We start from the raw sequence: 19,390 nt of genomic DNA, 5'->3' as shown, positions 1-19,390 counted from the left end.
GAATTTGTCTGAACTTAAACTCGAGCTAACGAGAATACAGTGTCTCCTCAGTGACCCTGTTGTGGCTGGTCGGGGGCCTTTTTAAAAATATATGATAGAGTAATAGAGTCATAGAGATGTACAGCACGGAAACAGACCCTTTCGGTCCAACCCGTCCATGCCGACCAGATATCCTAAATTAATTTAGTCCCACCTGCCAGCGCCCGGCCCATATCCCTCCAAACCCTTCATATTCATATACCCCTCCAGATGCCTTTTAAATGTTGCAATTGTACCAGCGTTCACCACTTCCTCTGGCAGCTCATTCCATACACGTACCACCCTTGGCGTTTAAAAGTTGCCCCTTAGGTGTCTTTTATGTCTTTCCCCTCTCACCCGAAACCTATGCCCTCTAAACACCTGTGTATCTGGCATCTCACTCGGCCCGTCATGTGCTAGGGCTATCCCGGTGTTGGAGGACGTCTCGGGATTAAACGGGATACCAAGTCCGCCGTCCCCCGTGGATATGGAGATCCCACACAGAGTAGCGAAGGTCAACTGAGAAGATGCGTTTAAGTAGAAGATAGGAAAATACACGAGGGAGCGGGAAGGCGTGTCTGAGGGCCCGAATGGCCTGTCAATCTATTGTAAATTCTGTCCATTCCTTCAGTCAAACACGTCAGATTAGTAAAGCCATCTCCACTTACAATATATTCAGATTGAGATTCCAAAAATCACCAGTCTCAAATATCCGCTGTTTAGTTAAACGTAATCACAAATTATTTATTTTTCCACCATTCGGGATAATTGACATTAACCAGCCTCGGTCGTTCACTGTACGGGCGAAGGATAGAACTTTCAGCGGATAAGCCGCAATCTAAAACATGTTTGTCTTGAATAGATGCCTTATCTTAGGAGGGTTTGTTTAAACTGTGTGTGGTTTACTCCACACGCAGAAGGTAATGTATCCCAGTTAACTTCTGCAAAATACTATTAAACCAAACAGTCTTGTAAGTTTGTAAGATGACCTGAATAAGGGGCATTTTTGGTCAATTTCAAGTCACTTTAAGTTTAAGCGGTGAATTACCCCGGGCCAGTTTAGGAAACTGACAATCACAGTGTGTGCTGTAAAAATACACATACACAATTAGAGATTGGAGGAGGGATTTAACTGACTGGTAGTACAGATCTGAATTTCGTTGCAAGTTTGCTGGCCAGCCAGAGAAAGGCGGTGAGTTACAAGGGCAATATGACAGAAATCTCCCGAGTTCAGGTGTCTTACTCGTTACTGCCTGCTTTCTCATCTCAGCCCTGACCCTGGCGAACAAATTGCTGAAGTTTAAAATGTCAAACTTTGAAGCTTTGACAGGCTGACCGGGTCAGCCCGTGTCCAGGGGCAATGGGCTGCTCTCAAATTCTCCGGCGGTCAATATCAGCATCAAGAGTCCCCTTCCAGGAAAGAGGTGGACTTGCAGATCTCCCTTTCTCTCTCTCTCTCAAAGCAAAATAAACCAGGACACGCTAGGCTGGCTCGGTGGCACCCTCTGCTAACAGAGGGTGTTTTGTTCTGGTTCTGATTCAATGTATCGTTTGCAGGTGATGCCAGAAAGAGATAAGAAGCCGCCAATCGTTTTACTTTGTCTAGACTTACATTTAACAAGTCAAACTCCACAGACGACCAAGTCACAAGTACAGAAGCTCTCTCTCACACACACACACACACGCAGAAAAATGGAATTTACGAGTTCACAGAGAAACACACCGGAAATCAAAAAGACGTTGATGAGAGTTGATCACAAGTACACAGGCACTCAGTTGTAGAAATAGATAAATAGTTGTATTGATGGAGGGTGTCCCAAAAACTGAGGGATCTCGGGTTCTCAAAGTTCTAAACTATCAGTTTCCCTTTTTCATTATTTGATACATTTTAAAAAAAAATCAAGTATCTGCCAGAAATTATCAGTAGATGTTTAGATTTTAGTAATGAAGCTTATTCTTAGATCCCCTCCCCCTCGAAATGCAATATTGCAGCTTTAGTGAGAACCTGGCATTGCATATGGGACATTGACCCGCTGTGATCAAGGCGAGAAGCTGCCGTGATTTACGTGAAGGGTCATAGAGATGAACAGCATGGAAACAGACTCTTCAGTCCAACTCGTCCATGTCATTCAGACTCGAAACGTTAATTCTTCCCCTCCCCACCCCCCACTGATGATGCCAGACCTGCTGAGTTTCTCCAGCACTTTCTGTCCTTGTTTGAGATCTCCAGGTCCGCAGCATTTTGCTATGATTGGAAACTGATACAGAGCAGCTCTCTACAGAAGGGCATTTAATACCCAGGCCGTTCACCCCGTTCCCTAAATATTGCTCGCTCTAATATACTCGAGACAGTTTATTGTTGGTCACAAATTCTCTCAGGGTCTTTTTAGATATGTTGTTTATTAGCAAGGGGGTGTTGCTTGTCGCCCTCTCGTAATATATAGATTTATAATAAATAGAGAAGACATCATTTGTCACAATATATTCGAAGATGTCAAATAGATTGGTTGCACAAACTCCGCAGTCTACTACTTCTGGGGAGATTTGTCCCGAATTCCACTCTTTTTTAATTGAGGGGAAATGTTGAAGGCGACATTGTCACTGATAGACGCTCCTTGAGAATGGGAATAAATGCGTTAAAGTTTCTGTGGGTTTTATAATGTCTCATAGATACAAACAGGCGCTCACAGGCAAGCTGGAAGGCGGCAAGTTACTGAGGAATTGGACTGCGCGTCAGCTCAGGTTTACACAAATCGCAGAGATTCTATACAGCGGGTCTTCATTATCGCCAGGGCTCACACAGACAGAACTGAACGCGTTTTACACTTTGTTTCAGCCGGTCCCGGAAACCCCACGTGTCCCTGCAAACTCTCTCTGTTACATTGGGCTGAAGGAAACCGAGACTCCGCCATCTGGGAGAACAGTTAATGGTTTTAAAAAGCGGCGCCTAGGAAATTACCCGGCGGATCACGGAGTGTGCTCTCCGACCTAGGTTTGTGCTGGTTTCTGTCACAATCATTGATGGAAATGTGTTGCTGGAAAAGCGCAGCAGGTCAGGCAGCATCTAGGGAACAGGAGAATCGACGTTTCGGGCATTAGCCCTTCTTCAGCAACACATTTCCATCTCTGATCCCCAGCATCTGCAGACCTCACTTTCTCCTCTGTCACAATCATTGCCAAGTTTGAGCAGTTTACGTCGCCCGGAGCCACGCTGTGAGAGTTTGCAAACCCTTCCTCAAATCTCCTCACAGACTATTTCCCTGCTGCTGAAAACTGATTGCTCGCGTTTAAAAGCTTCCCGCTTTGACCGACATATCGAATCAAGTATCCAGTTTGGTTGGTGAAAGACTCCCTCGCATTGTCTAAAAAAGTGGGATCGCTCTATAAGTATTATCGAGAGATTCACCAACACTGAAGAGAGGCTGGAGCATCCGCCTGAGTGTCCTCGTGTGTGGGGCCGGCCAAGGGGATTTGCCATTTCAGTAGGGAAGGAGGGGGAGTTATATTAAATCTCACTTTGGTACTCTTCAAATTCGGAGGGTTGAAAAATTCTAGGTGATTCGTTCTCTTGTGGAATTTTACTCCCTGTTAAGTGGCAATAAATCGTGTAGCCGGAGGCGCGCTCAGTCTGAAATATGCCAAAAACACAAGGCAATTCTGTCGCCGTGTCAGCTTGTATGATATTTTTGTCATGTTTAGAATTATTAGTGTCCTATGTCTCAGCTAATTTGAAAGTTACATGACTGTGTCAATCGTAGACGGGTGGTATTTGAGAAGCCTGTGTCCTCAATTCTTAATAAACAGCTCGTTATATAATATATCGTATTTCTGTTATTAAACAACAGTAATAAAAAAGACGTAGGCTCTTCAGATTACAAGGTGTAGAGACTGAAGTCCCATTAACTTTCCCCAGAACCCAAGGTAAGGCATAAAAAAACCCAGAGTGTTAAATACTGGGAGGTGACATTGTAAAATACGGGCGGGCACAGTTGTACACGAAATTCAAATCTGTTTCAAGCTGTAATAATGGGATTAATCAAATCAAAGGAATCCTTTCGAATACTAGTATATTTTCTGCACGTTTATCGAAGACCCGAATTGAAAGTGAACAATTAAATCCAGTGTCATGTTTGAGAAGAATTGTTCCTCATTTTGACCCTTCCCGTCCGACCAGGCATTTACTGGGAGACAGGTCTGTTTTCAATGAACGTGAGATCTACACAAAGGGGGCATCTGACCCCCGCTTCCTTCTCATTCAAGCATAGCATTCCAAGAGAACCCAACCTCAACTACTTCCACAACCAGGAACATTCTCATCCAATTCAATGGAACATTCGCTCCCAAATGGAGTGTCTGAATCAAAATCAGATCTAATCAGTACAAAGTCTGTCAGTCTCTGTCTGTCTGTCTATTTATCTAATAACATAAGCAAACATCTGTCCGAACAGATCTGGTTATAAATACATACTTGCATACTGGTAGCTGTACAATTATTGATATGACTGATAGCCCCCACTGGACTGCTTGGCAGCCTCTGCTAATTTTGCTCCGTGTGTGTGGTACTTGGATCCCTTTATTCCCTTCACACGCCTCCCCTTCCCCCTCATTAATCTCAGCATATTAATGACTCTGAGCTGATACTAAAGGGCGAATCTGTGTCGATCCAGATCTGGAGTATCGCATTGACCCCACTGAGCTGTCACTCGCTCCTCGGTAATTTATATCCCTGGGTATGAATATACGTAGATAAATATTTTCCAGGAAATCACACTTTCATTTCTCAATCTCTTCTCAGCTGTTTGTCGTTTCTGATTGACCGTATAAAGGATATATTCGCCACACAATTTGGATCTTAATTTCACATTCTATAGAACTATTTTTGTCTGTATTTTGTCGCTGGGGTTTTCTATGTGTGTTTTAATATCTATGTATACACTGAAGTCAGGTTTCACTGTCATTGACCACACTGCCATGTATTAGTGAATTTATGTGGCGAGCCTGGGAGCTGTGCACATATACTCAGGTCCCGTTCAAATCGCCCTGAGGTAGATTTCTACGATTTCTTCCTGAAAACTGTCGGGTGATTCTTTCTTAAAGACAAAACTAATCGTCAGATTTCAAAACGTTAACATCTGGCCTCGTAAGAAAGAGACTGTGACTGAAATCTTTTTTCCCCTGTTGTCTCATTTATCAATGGAATATTGCTGGAATATGGCCTCTCCATCTCGAAGTAGCCCACAATATCGGACTGCAGTAATGCAGAGCCTCCCTGGATATCCTAGACCTGAAGCTGACAAGTCGATACATTTCAATCTGTCCCCTCGCCGCCCCCGTCATTCCTAATACTTCCCGCTTGAAGTTTGAATTGAGTTGAAAACAGCGCTGGAGACGCTCCCTTTCAGAACCAGGAGCTACTAAATCAGGGGAAAAAAAACCTCGAGCGCATTTTATAGAACAGATCCATTGCAGAACTGATACCTTTCTCTTTATTAAGATCAAATATTTAATCTCAGTATCAACTGTGACTCTTACAATAAATAGCAATAACTTACTTCGTTCCTTTAAGAGGTTCACATCGTCTGTCGCCGGCCCAGATTGGTACATACATACTTTACAACTCGTGTGTTTAAAAAAAAACAAGAGCTTCCTTACGGTAAACTTTTTTTTCTCTCCAGAGATTGCTTTCTCTCTCAGCGAACATAACGGAAAGAGATGCGAGGCGGGATTACTGTCTGGAATGAATTTGGTAACTTTCACGTTGAAGGTGAACTTTGCGAGTGTTGACTTGGAGAAATCATGTGAGATGCAACATTTCCAATCTGATATGGAAGCACGTGCTTTTTTAAAACAAAAGAAAAATCATTTTTCAGTCCTTGCCCGTTGGAGCATAATCCCCAGGCGGTAATCATCTCTCCCCGTCTCCGGAATAAGGAATTTGGCCTCCGTGGAAATCTATTTACAACTAGTAGATATTCAAGGACAAGTTCTGTGGTGGCAGTTTTTGTTCAGAAAACTTCCCAAGTGCATTTTGTTTTTTTTTTGGCAGTCACCTCAAGTCTCTGATATATTTTTGTTAATATATTCTGAGATAGATATAAAACCGGTAGCGAGGGAGTTGTGTTGCTTGGAGCAGCGCTTTGATCATGCGGGATTTTCGGGGTCATGCGGTGGCCGGCTCTGCCATGATCTCAGCCTCACACCTCACGTCTCCACCGGACTTGACACCATGCTGTTCGGGGTGTCCGGCAACTGAGAGGACAGAGAAGTCACGTCACTTCCGGAGGAGTTGGGCAGAGAGCCGGACTCTGAGAAAGTTACCTGCGGGGCCCACGGAATGTGGGGGGTGGGGGAGTTGGGAGGGGGACGGATGGAGAGAAAAATACAAATAGAGTTCTTTCATTCCTCAGCGTGGCTTGTAAATCATACAACACGTGTTTCAATAAAAATAAACAGCGAATGTACACAGGTAGTTTAACAAGGAGAGCAGCGAATATTGAGCTATGTTTAAATGGATTCTGAACGGACCATTTCCCTTTGTTAGAGCGGAGTGTTTTAAATTCACAAGTGATACAATTAACACTCATTAAGTTCCACAATAAAACTCAGCTTGTGACCATTTAACAGCACGGAACCGAGAGTATGCCAATCGATAGGCCTGGGCACTGACTATTCTTTTCAACTCAAACCCACCCGAGTGAAATGAGCAAAGGCATCAGATTCATTTATGGTTAACTAACCCACTGAGGATGGGTCAATAGTTGGCAGCATAGATCAATAATAAGGGAGCATTTTTTAAAAGGATTAGCGGGGCTTTGAGAAAAACCTTTTTCACTCAGAAGGTGGTGGGGATCTGGACTGCACTGCCTGGGACGGGAGTTGAGGCGAGAAACCTCACAACCTTTAAAAAGTACAACGTTAAAAATCGCACAACACCAAGTTATTGTCCAACAGGTTTAATTGGAAGCACTAGCTTTCGGAGCGCTGCTCCTTCATCAGGTTTACTCCACAACCACCTGCTGAAGGAGCAGCGCTCCGAAAGCCAGTGCTTCCAATTAAACCTGTTGGACAATAACTTGGTGTTGTGCGATTTTTAACTTTGAATACCCCAGCCCAACACCGGCATCTCCAAATCATTTTAAAAGTACAGGACTCGGATGAGCACTTGAAGTGTTAGTACATTCAAAGGCTTACGGGCCTGCTGCGGGAAAGTATAGGTCATACTGTATTTTTGGCGCTACAGACTCAATGGTCTGCATTCTATGATTCTATTATCCGAAATGAAGGACTCTCTCTAGGAACCTCCTCCCGGTTCCTAATTCCTCCTGTTGCTGAAACAGATTGAAATCGGACTCTCATCCTGCTCTCTATTACTTGATAAATTATTCCCCAAACACCAACACTCCGTGAAGCGTCATCTTGTCATGAGGAAAAGCTGTATGGATTGGAGCTCCGTGCAGGAGTCCAATATTGCGCTACACTTTGCCCGCTGTTGGTCAAAGGTGTACTTGCCTTTACCACCTCGGGGCTTTTGCGATGGATGTCCCTGTCAGCGCAACTGGCCAAACAGGAAGGGAACTGAGGCCTAAGTGAACAACTGTGCACTTCCTTAACCAAGCCGTTTGAATTGACGAGCCAAACACAATCGAACTGGTAAGAGCCTCAATGTTAATACAGGCAGAGAAAATGAGACACGGCGAAGGAAATAAATATTTGTTTAAGGAAGGGAGGATACCCAGAGTGTAAAAGACTGTTTTTAGATTTTTTATGTCTCCAAAATAGGTCATATTTGAAGGATAGACACTTCACATTTTAAAAATTAATTTTCAAAGCCAAAGACGCTATAATAACAACATTTAACAATAAGCACGATGCTAGCAGATAGACTAGAATTATCAAACTCTAATTTTGTCTTGGAAGTGCAGCAATTCCTGGTTTTTTAATATAATTTGAGGCGAGTTACTGTGTTATTGTGCAGGTTTTAGAGGAGCTCAAATCTCGGGCCAACTGCTGGATTGTCCTATTTAATTGCACTTGCGAGCTGGCACAAATTGGAATCCAAGTCGCTGATAAGTAACTTTCTACTGCAGGCTCTGGTCCACTAAGTAGGCCGACACTCCAGGACACGGGAGGAGTACTGCGCTGCCTCCTTTTGGAGATTGTGTTAAACTGAAGCTTTTGACTGAGCGCTCACACGCATCTAATCAACACTCGGAAGGAAACGAATCAGAGCGTTCCTCCTCTTTAGCTGGGGATAGTAACTAAAAACCACGGAAATAAAGAGATTGGCCGCTCATCTCTCAGTGGGAGATCGCTGTACATAACTTGGCAGTGGTGTGAACTCAGAAGGAATTCCTTGGAGATCCAGGGACTTAAGGAACAGGGAGATATTCTACAAACGAATGCCGTTTGGTTGTTGCAGGTTTAAAGTTAAAATGTTGATTAGTATTGTTCAGATACATAGCAAACAAACAAAAAAAAAGAAAGTGCTGGAGAAGCTCAGCAGATCTGGCAGCATCTGTGGAAAGAGGAACAGAGGTGACATTTTGAGTCCAGAGACCCTTCTTCATGGTACATATATGCCAGGACCTGCTGAGCTCTCTGTTTTTGTTTGCTTCAGATCTCCAGCATTTGCAGTTTCTTAAAAAGAATTATTCAGATATATGCTGAACTTGCAATCTATACGCTATTATCTGAACAGATCTGTACATGAAGCAATTACTTTAAACACAACGATTGACTGTATATGATTGTACATTGCTGGGGAGTTTTGTGCGTGGTATATGTCACTTTCTTGTTGTTGATGAGCAGTTGTCATCCTGCCAAACACACAATGCACCAACTCTAACCCATCGTGCCCAACAGGGCATACCGCTTGTATCTAATGAGGACTGAGTCTAGCTCCCGGTGCCCTCAGTCTACAAGGGAGAATACGGGCAGGGTTAATCTCTCGTAGTGCAGGTATGATTCTTCCAAATGAGTGTTTCTAGGGCAGTGCGCATTGAGAGGTGGTCTATTATTCAAATACGTGCAACCCAGGACATTATGATGTCAATGCGCTGTAATCCAATGGGTTGGGGTCTGGGGACTCTGTGAAATTGCACGCCACAGTGTTGCTATTTCGGTGAGTCTGGATCGAACCAGCGGGAGGCCAGTGGGCCCCTCCCTCACCGAGCACCGGGATGCAGTTTCTGTCCCTGGGCTCATATCAAAAAGCACACCTGAACGGATCGTAAAAATACATTCACAGACACAGAATTATTCTCAGAGAGCGGCATCTCCAACAAATCCCGCCGAGTATCAGGTCTCCCCTGAATTGCTCCCCTGGATTTTGGAGTCACGTGTCAGAATGTTGAAGGGGCGCCATCTCAACATTTGAGAAGAACGATTCCTGCTTTCTTTCAAAGCCTGTTTATTTCGATCAATGTCGCTGTTCGCTTTTCATAGTTACTTTCATTGTTACCTTTCCTGGTACTGTCATATCACTTGCACCCAGTGTTTACCTATTTGATTGAATACCTCCTTTCCAGTGTAGCCCTGGGATGTTTCATACTTAAGCCGCTTCATAAATGGACCTTACGGTTGTATTTATAACCTAGCTCAGCCGCTAACTTCACACGGTTGGGGAAGACCACACAGTAAGCCAGATGTAACTTCTAATACATCTACATTTTAGCCGGACTTAACCCTATTTCCCAGCCACAGAGGAAACAATGGGAGTTCCTAAACACGAAACAAGCGACATTATGCCGACTCGTGTCGGGGCTCTTACGCCGGTTACCCCACTCCCGCCCTCCCGCCCATTGCCCTCTCCCCCACTCACCAGCTGCTGGAAGGCCGGCTGATCCAGTTCACTCTGAAGTGCAAACTCGCTGAGCGCTTTCCAGGGCGCCTGGTAGGACTGCACTTCCACCGCGTTACCCTGGACATCGTGTCGGATGGGGCTCCCCGCTACCATCGGCGTCCCCGTCAGACCTTGCAGACTCTGTTGAGAGTGGGGGTGAGGGGAGAGACGGGGTGGAAGGAGGGAGTGGGGGTGAGTGGAGAGATGGGGTGGTAGTGGGGAGTGGGGGTGAGGGGAGAGACGGGGCGGTAGTGGGGAAGCGAGGAGGTGTATGGTAAATTATTCCATCCTCCGGTCTCACGGTGAGCGTCAGAGCTGCTGGTATGCAGCAGATCAGCGAAATAATTCATCAGACTCAATTTAATACAAGATTTGGGTGCGGGGGGAGGTATTCTGAATCATTTGTGGTATCATTTCTGATCAAAAGCGCTAATCAGAGAGTTTGAAAATAGCTACTGGCCTGTTTAACCAACAAACCGCCTCCCTCGGCAGTCACAGTGCGCTTACAATTGTCAGCTTTGTATACAACTTAAAATAAAATAAGCATCTCCCGGAAATACGCGGGTTAAATTCTACATTGATTGGACTGGTATATAAACAATGGGGCGTTAGATTGTCCTGTTATATTGTCGTGAAACATAAACATAGCTCTCTGCCTGCACAGAAAGCGATATCCGCCGTTAGCGCTGTCTAAAAGCACTGCTCTGAAATATGGATCATTCACAACCAGGAGCAGGGAATTTCTACATTCGGATACAAGCGTCCACCGGACAGAGGGCGAGACCGGAACAACCAAATGATCAGTCCTCACAATCGCGCGTTCCAGAAAGAGAAACAACGCCCCCTCTCCAACCTGGCCTGTTGGTGGCCAGTCTAAACAAACCGTTTATTCCTAATGAAAGCATCTACCCCGCACTAAACCCAACCAACTGCCGTTACTAGAACGTGGAAATAGCAAGGCTGCAGAGAGAGAGAAAAAGAGATTCTCTCAGATGCTTCCCTCATCCATTACCAGGCACATTATCTAGCTACCCCACCATGTCCTCCTGCTCCCAGCTCGATCACCAATTCCTCTCTTCCCATTGCTACATGACTATATACAGTATTAGAGATGTACCATTGTTAGCTCATTCTGTGGTCCCCGTGTAAATCCCCACATGAATCTACGCATTAATAAAGCTAATGTAACAAGATGTGCAACTCAAGTACAGAGAGACCCCGATTGGTGAACTCTTCCTCGGCTGAAGCTTCAGTGACCGAAGTTGTGATTTTTTTTCCTGCTGTTTTCGCTTCATCAGGGAGAAATGAAGCTCCCCTCCCCGGGCTAAAGGCAGCTCCAATAACTAAGCCACCCAGCTGCCACTATCAGACACTGTAATCTTTGCCACAAGGGCTTTGGGATTACTAAAGACAATCTTGGATGTATTGACACAATATACTATACTCTACCCCCACCCCCACCCCCAGACATAGCCCCCACCACTCCGTGTATGACACAAACCCCATCCCTCACCCTCTCTCTCTCACACACACACCCCAGCTCCAGTCAACCCTTGACTTCCTGTAACCTCTGTGTCTACACTGTATCGAAGATCTCGTTGACTTCTTCCTTGGGCCAGTACGCATTTACCTTTAAACTCGTTTGAACATAGACATGTGAACCTTCGCCCCTTGCTGCTGCTGCTGCTTTGGGGGAATCTCTTTAAACCTGGAGTTCGGCTGAGCTCAAATCTCCCTCTCTCCTATATCATAAAGGAAAACATTTTGTCTAAAAATCCTACTTTACGGCCAACCACAAACGTTTTCAATTAATTCTGGGATATTTCAGCTATTCTAAATATTTTATGAGTTGAAAAAAAAATTCCAACAAAACCACTGCCAGCGGAAAACAATGCGAACTTCCATGGGTTAGATCCTTATCGCGCTGGATGTTTCATTTGAACGTTTGAAAACTAGTTTAGTTGAAGCAAGCCCAACTCTGTTCTGTCTTATTGCGCGTGTGACATCCGGAAACACAGCCCCATTATATAATGTTAAAAATCACACAACACCAGGTTATAGTCCAACAGGTTTAATTGGAAGCACTAGCTTTCGGAGCGACGCTCCTTCATCAGGTGATTGTCGCTCCGAAAGCTAGTGCTTCCAATTAAACCTGTTGGACTATAACCTGATGTTGTGTGATTTTTAACTTTGTACACCCCAGTCCAACACCGGCATCTCCAAACCATTATGTAATGTTTAAGATAGCATGTTTCTTTGCTGATTATGTTACTGGTACCATCTGCCCTCCGCACCTGCAATTTCTAAAGATATTCAATTTCCCTTTCGTTCTTAAAGTATGAAAATTTATTGTGTGTGTTCAGTGAAGCTGAGGCGGCGGTCTACTCACAGTTTTGTCACTGTGTTGCTGTTGCTGAATCTGCTTCATGAGGTTGATTTTCTTTTTGTCCTTACAGCGTTTGTTTTGAAACCAAACCCGGATGACCCTGGGACTGAGGCCGGTCATTTCCACCAGCTGCTCCTTCATCAGAGCGTCCGGCCTGGGGTTAGCTGCATAGCAGGTCCGTAATGTGTGCAGTTGCTTCTCGTTCAGAACCGTCCGTACCCGCGTTGTCTTCTCTTGTTGCTTGTGAACATGAGGCCTCAGGGGTGGCTGCCGAGCCGAAATGGGTTCCGCTGCGTGGCAGCAATTTAAAAGAAAAATACACACCAAAAAATATAGACAAGACATATATATACACACACACATATACACTTACACAGACACACACATACACATACACAGACAGAATCATAACATCTCTCCCCCACCCCTCTTGCTTCTAAAACCAAATTCTCTGTAAAACACATGAGAAGAAAGCTTATGTTAACTGCTCCCTTTTGTAAGCAGATTTTAATTCGAATTCTGCTATTTAAGTTAAATGTCTCTGTTTCAAAATATACCTGAAAACGAAAGGGGTGTGTGTGTGGGGTGGATCTTTTACAATGAAATTTTCACCCATTCCCATCTCTATTTACACACGGGACCGTCTTTTTTTTTAGTCCTACAGAGCGATTAAACTAAAGCTGCTGCGCCTTATTAGTTTGATTGCTCTCCAATATATTATTTGTCTGGTTAAAGATACTGAGAACAGTCAGCGGGCAAATCTTGATATCAGACCCAAACCCAAAGCTCAGATTTCAAGCACCCTCGATAATTTATTTCCACATTATCCCAAATCTTAAACCAATTGAATTTGTTATATTTATCACTGATATACACAAACATATATACAAAATTTTGAGGCTCAAATCCAATTCTCTTTCGACGTGTATATAAGTATCTTGCAATCACGCAGCTCTGTTTACAAAACGTTCAGCTGAAAGATATAGCATACGGAATTAGATCATTGTACAACGCCTCGTTTTAAGTTTGATTGGGAGTTGCAAAAAAATTGGAAGTAAACGCCAATGAAAATGACCTAGTGTGAGAACAATACATTTCAAACGTTTTATTTCAATTTTTGCACACTAGTTTCTGTGGCAGTTTCCTCCAGGCCCTGATATTTATAGAGTCCAGTGCAAAAATATTTGGACTGAAAGAGCGGGAGAAATGAAGAATCGATTCAGATATTATAATGGGAGACCATAACCGCCGACACAGTTGTTAAATACTACATTTCTAAATTGACACACGGATCCCGAATATAGTCCGGATACAGCTGGAACAGCGTGATAGACATGGGGCTGGATATATTTGTGCTGAAGTATTGTCGAGCTGCCTATACACTCCCCCTCCCTTCAAATATTGCTATTTGCTAATTGAAAAATGTGCATATTATATTGAGGCTGGAGCTCCCGCCTGCCTGCAGCTGGTTCCTTCTCTCTTACCTGCCATCTGGAGGGATCTGCTGCTCGGGACAGGACTGAGAGGGCCGCCCCCAGCCGAGGCCCTCTCCACCACGTCGTGATCGGCCCGGCAGAAAAGCTCATCGTCCCTGAGGGCGAATTCATCGCCGGGAATGAGCTGCCTGCTACAGGCTACGCAGCGGAAACAGTCGATGTGATAGACACGGCTCCGGGCCTTCATCACAAAATCGCTCTTGTTGAAAGTCAGATTGCACTTGGCACACTTGGTGCCGAACAACCTGCACGGAAGAGGGGAGAGCAAATTCAAAACGCACTTTAATTTGGATTTAACTTCCTTTCAGTGTCTGAGACATTTGTTTGATAACAACATGTTTTTCCCCTCCACATTGTCAATAAATAATTCTTAGCTAACCCCAAAATTAATCGAAACCCGTCACTAAACAAAATAACATTTCAGCTGAGATTTACCAGGGAAAATGGAATCACTGATTTAATCTCTGAACTGGCGCTTGTTTCATGAGATTGCAATCCAGTCGCTTGACTGGGACTTCCAGAACCATCTGAATGGACCATTTAGCCATTCGATTCGTGTTTTCTTTTTGGTTTCTTCCCTGTTAGGATTTCTTTCCCCCACTCCGCACCCACCCCCCTCAAAGACACAAGCTTTTGTTCTTGCCTCACCTAATGTAATCCCTTTTGCAGTAAGTCTTGCCGTCCCTCACAAAACAAGTGCAAGTTTCGTCCAGGTATTGGCTGCACTCGGCGCACTTCAGACAGGCGGCATGCCATTCCAAATCGGGGGAGACCCTCAGGATGAACTGGTCATGGATCTGGCTCCCACAGCCTACACACATGGCAACTCCGTGCTTCTCTGACAGGACAAAACATGGACTGAGCATTACCTTGGAAACAAATCGGTTGCACTTTGTGCTTCACGTTAGACTTGTATCTAAACAACAAGAAGAAAAGGTGAGCAGTGGGTACCTGGAGGCTCAAACATCCGCTGGACGTTTCAGCGACCACAAACACTATTTGCTATTATCATTTGCAGGAGAAACAAGTCCAACTGAATAAATAAATGTAGATTTTCTTTTCCTTCTGCTCGAAATTTACTTACTTTTGCAATGATCCCCCATAGCACCAAAAGGTGTGTTGCAAATAATATCCACCATGCAGACCCAGAGAAGAACCGGTCCCTACCAACAGAAGTGTTAAAACTGCGGTGAAAGATCAGCTGCGAGCTGTCGGGATGTCTGATAACAAATATTTGGGGTTAACTGTTGGACTGCACGTTGAGAAATTCCCCTCCCCCTTTCTCATTCCCTCGCTCCCCCTCCCCATTCCCATCGACGTCCCCGTGACGCCAGGACGCAGGGGGATCTGAGTCACGTGACGGACGACGCAACAATGAAGGGCTGGGCTGAGCGTCGGGCTCTCATTGGTTCCAGCAAAAAAAAGTATCAATTCCATCAGAGGATTGGAAAGCGGCTGTAACCATTTCTTTTTGTTTGTTACATTGGTCAGAGTGTCGCTGCAGGAACACTACTGCATGGATTTAATTTCTTCTTTTTATAGTTTGCAAGCAGCATTTCCTAAATTGCTCAGTATTCCAGTGACGGCAAATAAGAAATCGCGCCATTAGACGTTGCGTTAACCAAACAAAAATATCAACAGCACAGAGGAGGGAAGAAAAATATCTTTGCAGATGTAGGTGTTCAGAGTAATACAGAAAAGGTTATTGCACCCTCTCCCAAAAAAAGTTCTGCCATTAAACTGTATTTGCAACCGCATCTTCGTGTTGGGTGGCTGTGATTTGCATCATAATGGCAATTTCAGTGATTGTTACCGTTTAACTTGAGGAAAAAGCGCCCAGATGTGAGTTTATTCGATTGTGACATGTATAAATCCCTGGGATTTGTTGCATTTAATTTGCGAACTGTGTTTAAATATATTTTTGTAAACTCAGGAGCAAATATGGAATTGCACTGAAATACTTAAATGGCAATATTTGATTGAAATTGTCTCACACAAACACTGTCACTTGTATGAGAGAAAGTGAAAGGCGCGCTTAGAGGGTGCATTAAATTACTGGTAACAAAACAAATATGTCCAAACCTTAAAACAAAATGTAAATTTAGATGGCAGTAAATTAAGGTAATTGATCGAAGAATTAGAAGGAAGATTAAACAGCGAGTTGTTGAGATTTGAAATCCACTAAGAAGATGGTGCGAGCCGATTCAATAATAACTGTTAAAGGAGATTTAGTTAGTTAATCGAGGGCAATTTTTTTTGGCAGAGCTCTGATGAAAATGCAGAAGATTGGGACTATTTGGCTAACTCTTTCAAAGGGCCGGCTCAAGCACGATGGGCTGATTGTTCTCCTCTGTACCATTTCACCGTTTTATTCTTGTTGACAGGGGTGTGTTCTTGGTTAAATATTTGTTGTGTTCTTTCGTTAAAGTTTCGGCGTTTGGTGAGTCTCACTTCTGCATTTCCCATTGCCGGACGCATAAACAATCGAGTCCATCTCCTAATAAACCACTTCTTAAAATTGTTATTTGAAGCATTTTATTGTGAGGTGGAAGTGACTTGCAAACTCTTTCTTGAAACAATTGCTAGAAATCTCAGGTTGTCTGAAAGTTTTGAAGTGAATTGTGAAAGCATTCAAATAACGGTAGCAGGCTTTTCGCTTCGATTTTAATCAGATTTTACAATTATTGTAATATGCACACGTTTGTTAACGATGGCTTTTTTCGATACTTGATGCAGGTCTTTTAATTTTTATATGGTTGGAAGAACCTTCATGTCTGAAAACAAGGATCGATATAAAAAATGCGATTGATCAAAACAAGCGAAGAGAATGTGCTGTATGATTGCAAATCCCTGGTATGTGAATGTATTTATTTAAAGTTACTTTGGCTCAGTGAAAGATAGATCATTGTAATTATCTGTACTGCCAAAACTAAACATGCAGACAAATAAATATAATTCTTGCACAATTTGGGTCTTGTAAATATTTATTGGTATTTCTTTTGTTTAGCCTTCATATTTGCAAAACTATCCTTTAGTTGTGACTTCATTTTAACCGTCTCCTGAGAAAGATATAGTGGAGGCCTAATTAGGATCTAAAAGCTGTTGAAATCTGTTCGTCCTGCGACTCTTATAAAATATTTACCGGGTAAAGATAGGCAAAAAGCTTTGTGCGGTGAGCTGAAATGAAGGCACTTGCAGTTTGAATACATTTGCCAAAAAAATAGTCTTAATAGGGTTTGAATTTTTAATCGTTTCCACGCATCAATTTCTGCCTGGGTTTGGTGGGGGGTGGGCGGCGAGAGGGACTATAAAGAGGGATAATGTGATCGCTGGCAAATCGAGATTACAATGCTCCTTTTAACTATAGTTAAACAAATCTATAACGTGGTCTGCCTTGTTAATAGCAGCCAGTGAAATTTACACCAGTTCAACAAAGATAGCCCGGCGTTTTTATTTAGCTTGGAGCTGCTGTCTTCAGTCTCTGCAGAGGGGACAGAGCACAGCAGAAGCTGCTACGGTCAGCCGTGCTTGCGCGCCCTCTGGTGGGAGTCAAAAATAAAAGCAAGCAAATCCAACCCTTGCCAAGGCACCTGTGTTAAGAACGGGTCGTAGAGTCACACAGTTGTAGAGCACCCTTTGGTCCTACTCGTTCGCGCCTACCATTCTGACCCAGTCCCACTTCCCAGCATTTGACCCATATGCTTTCACATGATTTCTGACAACTCAACCGCACAATATGAAAGTTAGAATGTATGAAAATGCTGGAATCTGTACTGAAAACAACAAAATGTTGGATATCACAGCGGGTCAGGCAGCATCCGTGGGGAGAGATCAAGATAGCGTCTGGATGCTGCTTGTGATTTCCAGCATTGTTTGTAAGTTAAAATGGCCCTGCAGATCGGATTTGCTTATCGTAATTAATTTTCGGTTTAGCTGCAGGTTATTTTGCCCGGTAAACTTATTCACATACATTTCCGGGGAAATTGGGAGACTCGGAGTTGTTATTTCTTAGGGCTTACGTTCAAAATACCGCCCAGTGAATTGGGAAGGAGATTAATGTAAATGTGCTCCATCTTAATAAAATATTGTTTGATTCGGGGCCACGAATCTGATGGAGAAAGAAAGTTACTAAGCAAAACTGAAAATCCTGGAGAAATCCAGTACCAGATGGTGCAATTATTAAAGCAAAATAATGTGGATTTTCGGAAGAAGAGTCATACCTGGACTCGAAACGTTAATTGTTTCTTTGTCCACAGATGCAACCAGACCTACTGAGTTTCTCCAGCACCTTGCCTTTATATTTCAGCAGCCGAAGTATTTTGGCTTTGAACTTCCCTCGTGGCGACTAAACACTTTTGCAAAAGAGATTTAATCAAACGAACGTTTGCCTGCACACCCAATTCTGTCCTTATTTTCATGTAATTTCTCATGTTAACAGAGCAGAGAGGAAAGACAGCTATTTACATCTATGGAGTAAATAAACTATTACTAGACACAGGGACTGGGGAAACCGCTTTCTCGATGAACTGAAATTGAATTTGCTGGCGGACTGGGAGAGATTGTTGGGATTGTAGGATGCAGGAGGGGAGTTAGTGGATGAAGTTGGATTCCTATCCAGCAGGAATGTTAGCAAACCGAGGAAGTCCACGAAACAACGGAGTTATTCTGGACTCTGGTCCTCAAAAGTTAGGCCCACATTATGTAGATTTTTTTTGAACAAGCTGGTCAGAATTGTTGTGACTCCCCCCTGGAACAGGTGGGACTTAAAACCGAGTCTTCTGGCCCAGAGGTAGGGACACTACCACAACAGCCCTTGCCCAGCGGGTGTGAGAGACATCGCCAATCATGTCGTGAGCTGTTAAACAGACGTGAGCAGCAGCCGGAACTTTACCGGGCAGTGTCTTTGGGATTTGGGGTCCGGTCGGTAGCAAACAGACCCGAGCAGGTTGTGATTGAACGCATGAGTGAACTGAGCAGATGCTGCCTGACCGGCTGTGCTTTTCCAGCGCCACACTCTTCATCTCTGATCCCCAGCATCTGCATCCACACTTTCTCCAACCGGAACACATCGTAACTTACAAACAAAACAGAAAGCTGGGAACGCTTAGCAAACCCGGAGGCATCCGTTGCGAGAGAAACAAGGCAGATCTGCCAACATTTTTGACCTGTGGATGATTTCCGCATCTCAGGCGCTGTCCGACCTGCTGAGTTTTGCCAGCGCTATTTGTCCTTTCTCTATATTTCCAGTGAGGCCCTTCTTTCGGAATATCCCACTCGGACCAACTTCACTCGTTTGCTTGAATGCCGCTCTAACTCCCCGTCTTGTTGCAATTTTAGAATCCCAAATATAGCGGCCACCCACCATCCAATTTCTGAATTCAGCTCATCGTTTATCCTGCTGCAAGAATCAGGGAAGAGTGGGGCGAGGCCGTTCGCCCCATCATGCCTCTTCTAACGAGAGTCATTACTTTATTGATTTGACTTATTATTGTCACGTGTATCTCGGTACAGTGACAAGTTTTGTTTTGCTTGTGTAGTACACACCATAGAGAGTGCATTCGGGAAATATAACAGAGCGGGGAATATAACGGGACGGCTGCGGAGTAGGGGCAGGAAGAGCGAGATCAACATTGCATTTAAGGGGTCCAT

The 19,390-nt window shown here is 43.9% G+C and overlaps 1 protein-coding gene across 1 annotated transcript; it reads right to left on the bottom strand.

Annotated features, from left to right (window-relative positions):
* Positions 1–5,481: 5,481 nt before the first annotated feature.
* Positions 5,482–14,984, bottom strand: isl2a (ISL LIM homeobox 2a). Its single transcript, XM_043680381.1, has 6 exons — positions 14,826–14,984; positions 14,390–14,579; positions 13,730–13,986; positions 12,249–12,535; positions 9,839–10,000; positions 5,482–6,336 (listed from the first exon to the last, which is right to left on the bottom strand). Exons 1-6 carry the CDS (start codon positions 14,878–14,880, stop codon positions 6,220–6,222), a joined length of 1,068 nt encoding a protein of 355 aa, XP_043536316.1. The 5' UTR covers positions 14,881–14,984; the 3' UTR covers positions 5,482–6,219.
* Between the last annotated feature and the right edge of the window lie 4,406 nt (positions 14,985–19,390).

This window comes from Chiloscyllium plagiosum, chromosome 40 (genome assembly GCF_004010195.1).
Source record: "Chiloscyllium plagiosum isolate BGI_BamShark_2017 chromosome 40, ASM401019v2, whole genome shotgun sequence".
NCBI lineage: Eukaryota > Metazoa > Chordata > Chondrichthyes > Orectolobiformes > Hemiscylliidae > Chiloscyllium > Chiloscyllium plagiosum.
The sequence above is the reverse complement of the archived record's forward strand: the minus strand, read 5'-3'. Positions and strand labels throughout refer to the sequence as shown.

Bases quoted from the DNA above. Each gene is read 5' to 3' on its own strand.
- isl2a (XM_043680381.1), bottom strand. From the start codon at position 14,880: ATGGTGGATATTATTTGCAACACACCTTTTGGTGCTATGGGGGATCAT. The intron at 14,580-14,825 runs GTAAGTAAATTT...TTGTCCTGTCAG, and splicing joins TATGGGGGATCATTGCAAAA to AGAAGCACGGAGTTGCCATG. The intron at 12,536-13,729 runs GTAAGAGAGAAG...GCTGCCACGCAG, and splicing joins CAGATCCCTCCAGATGGCAG to CGGAACCCATTTCGGCTCGG.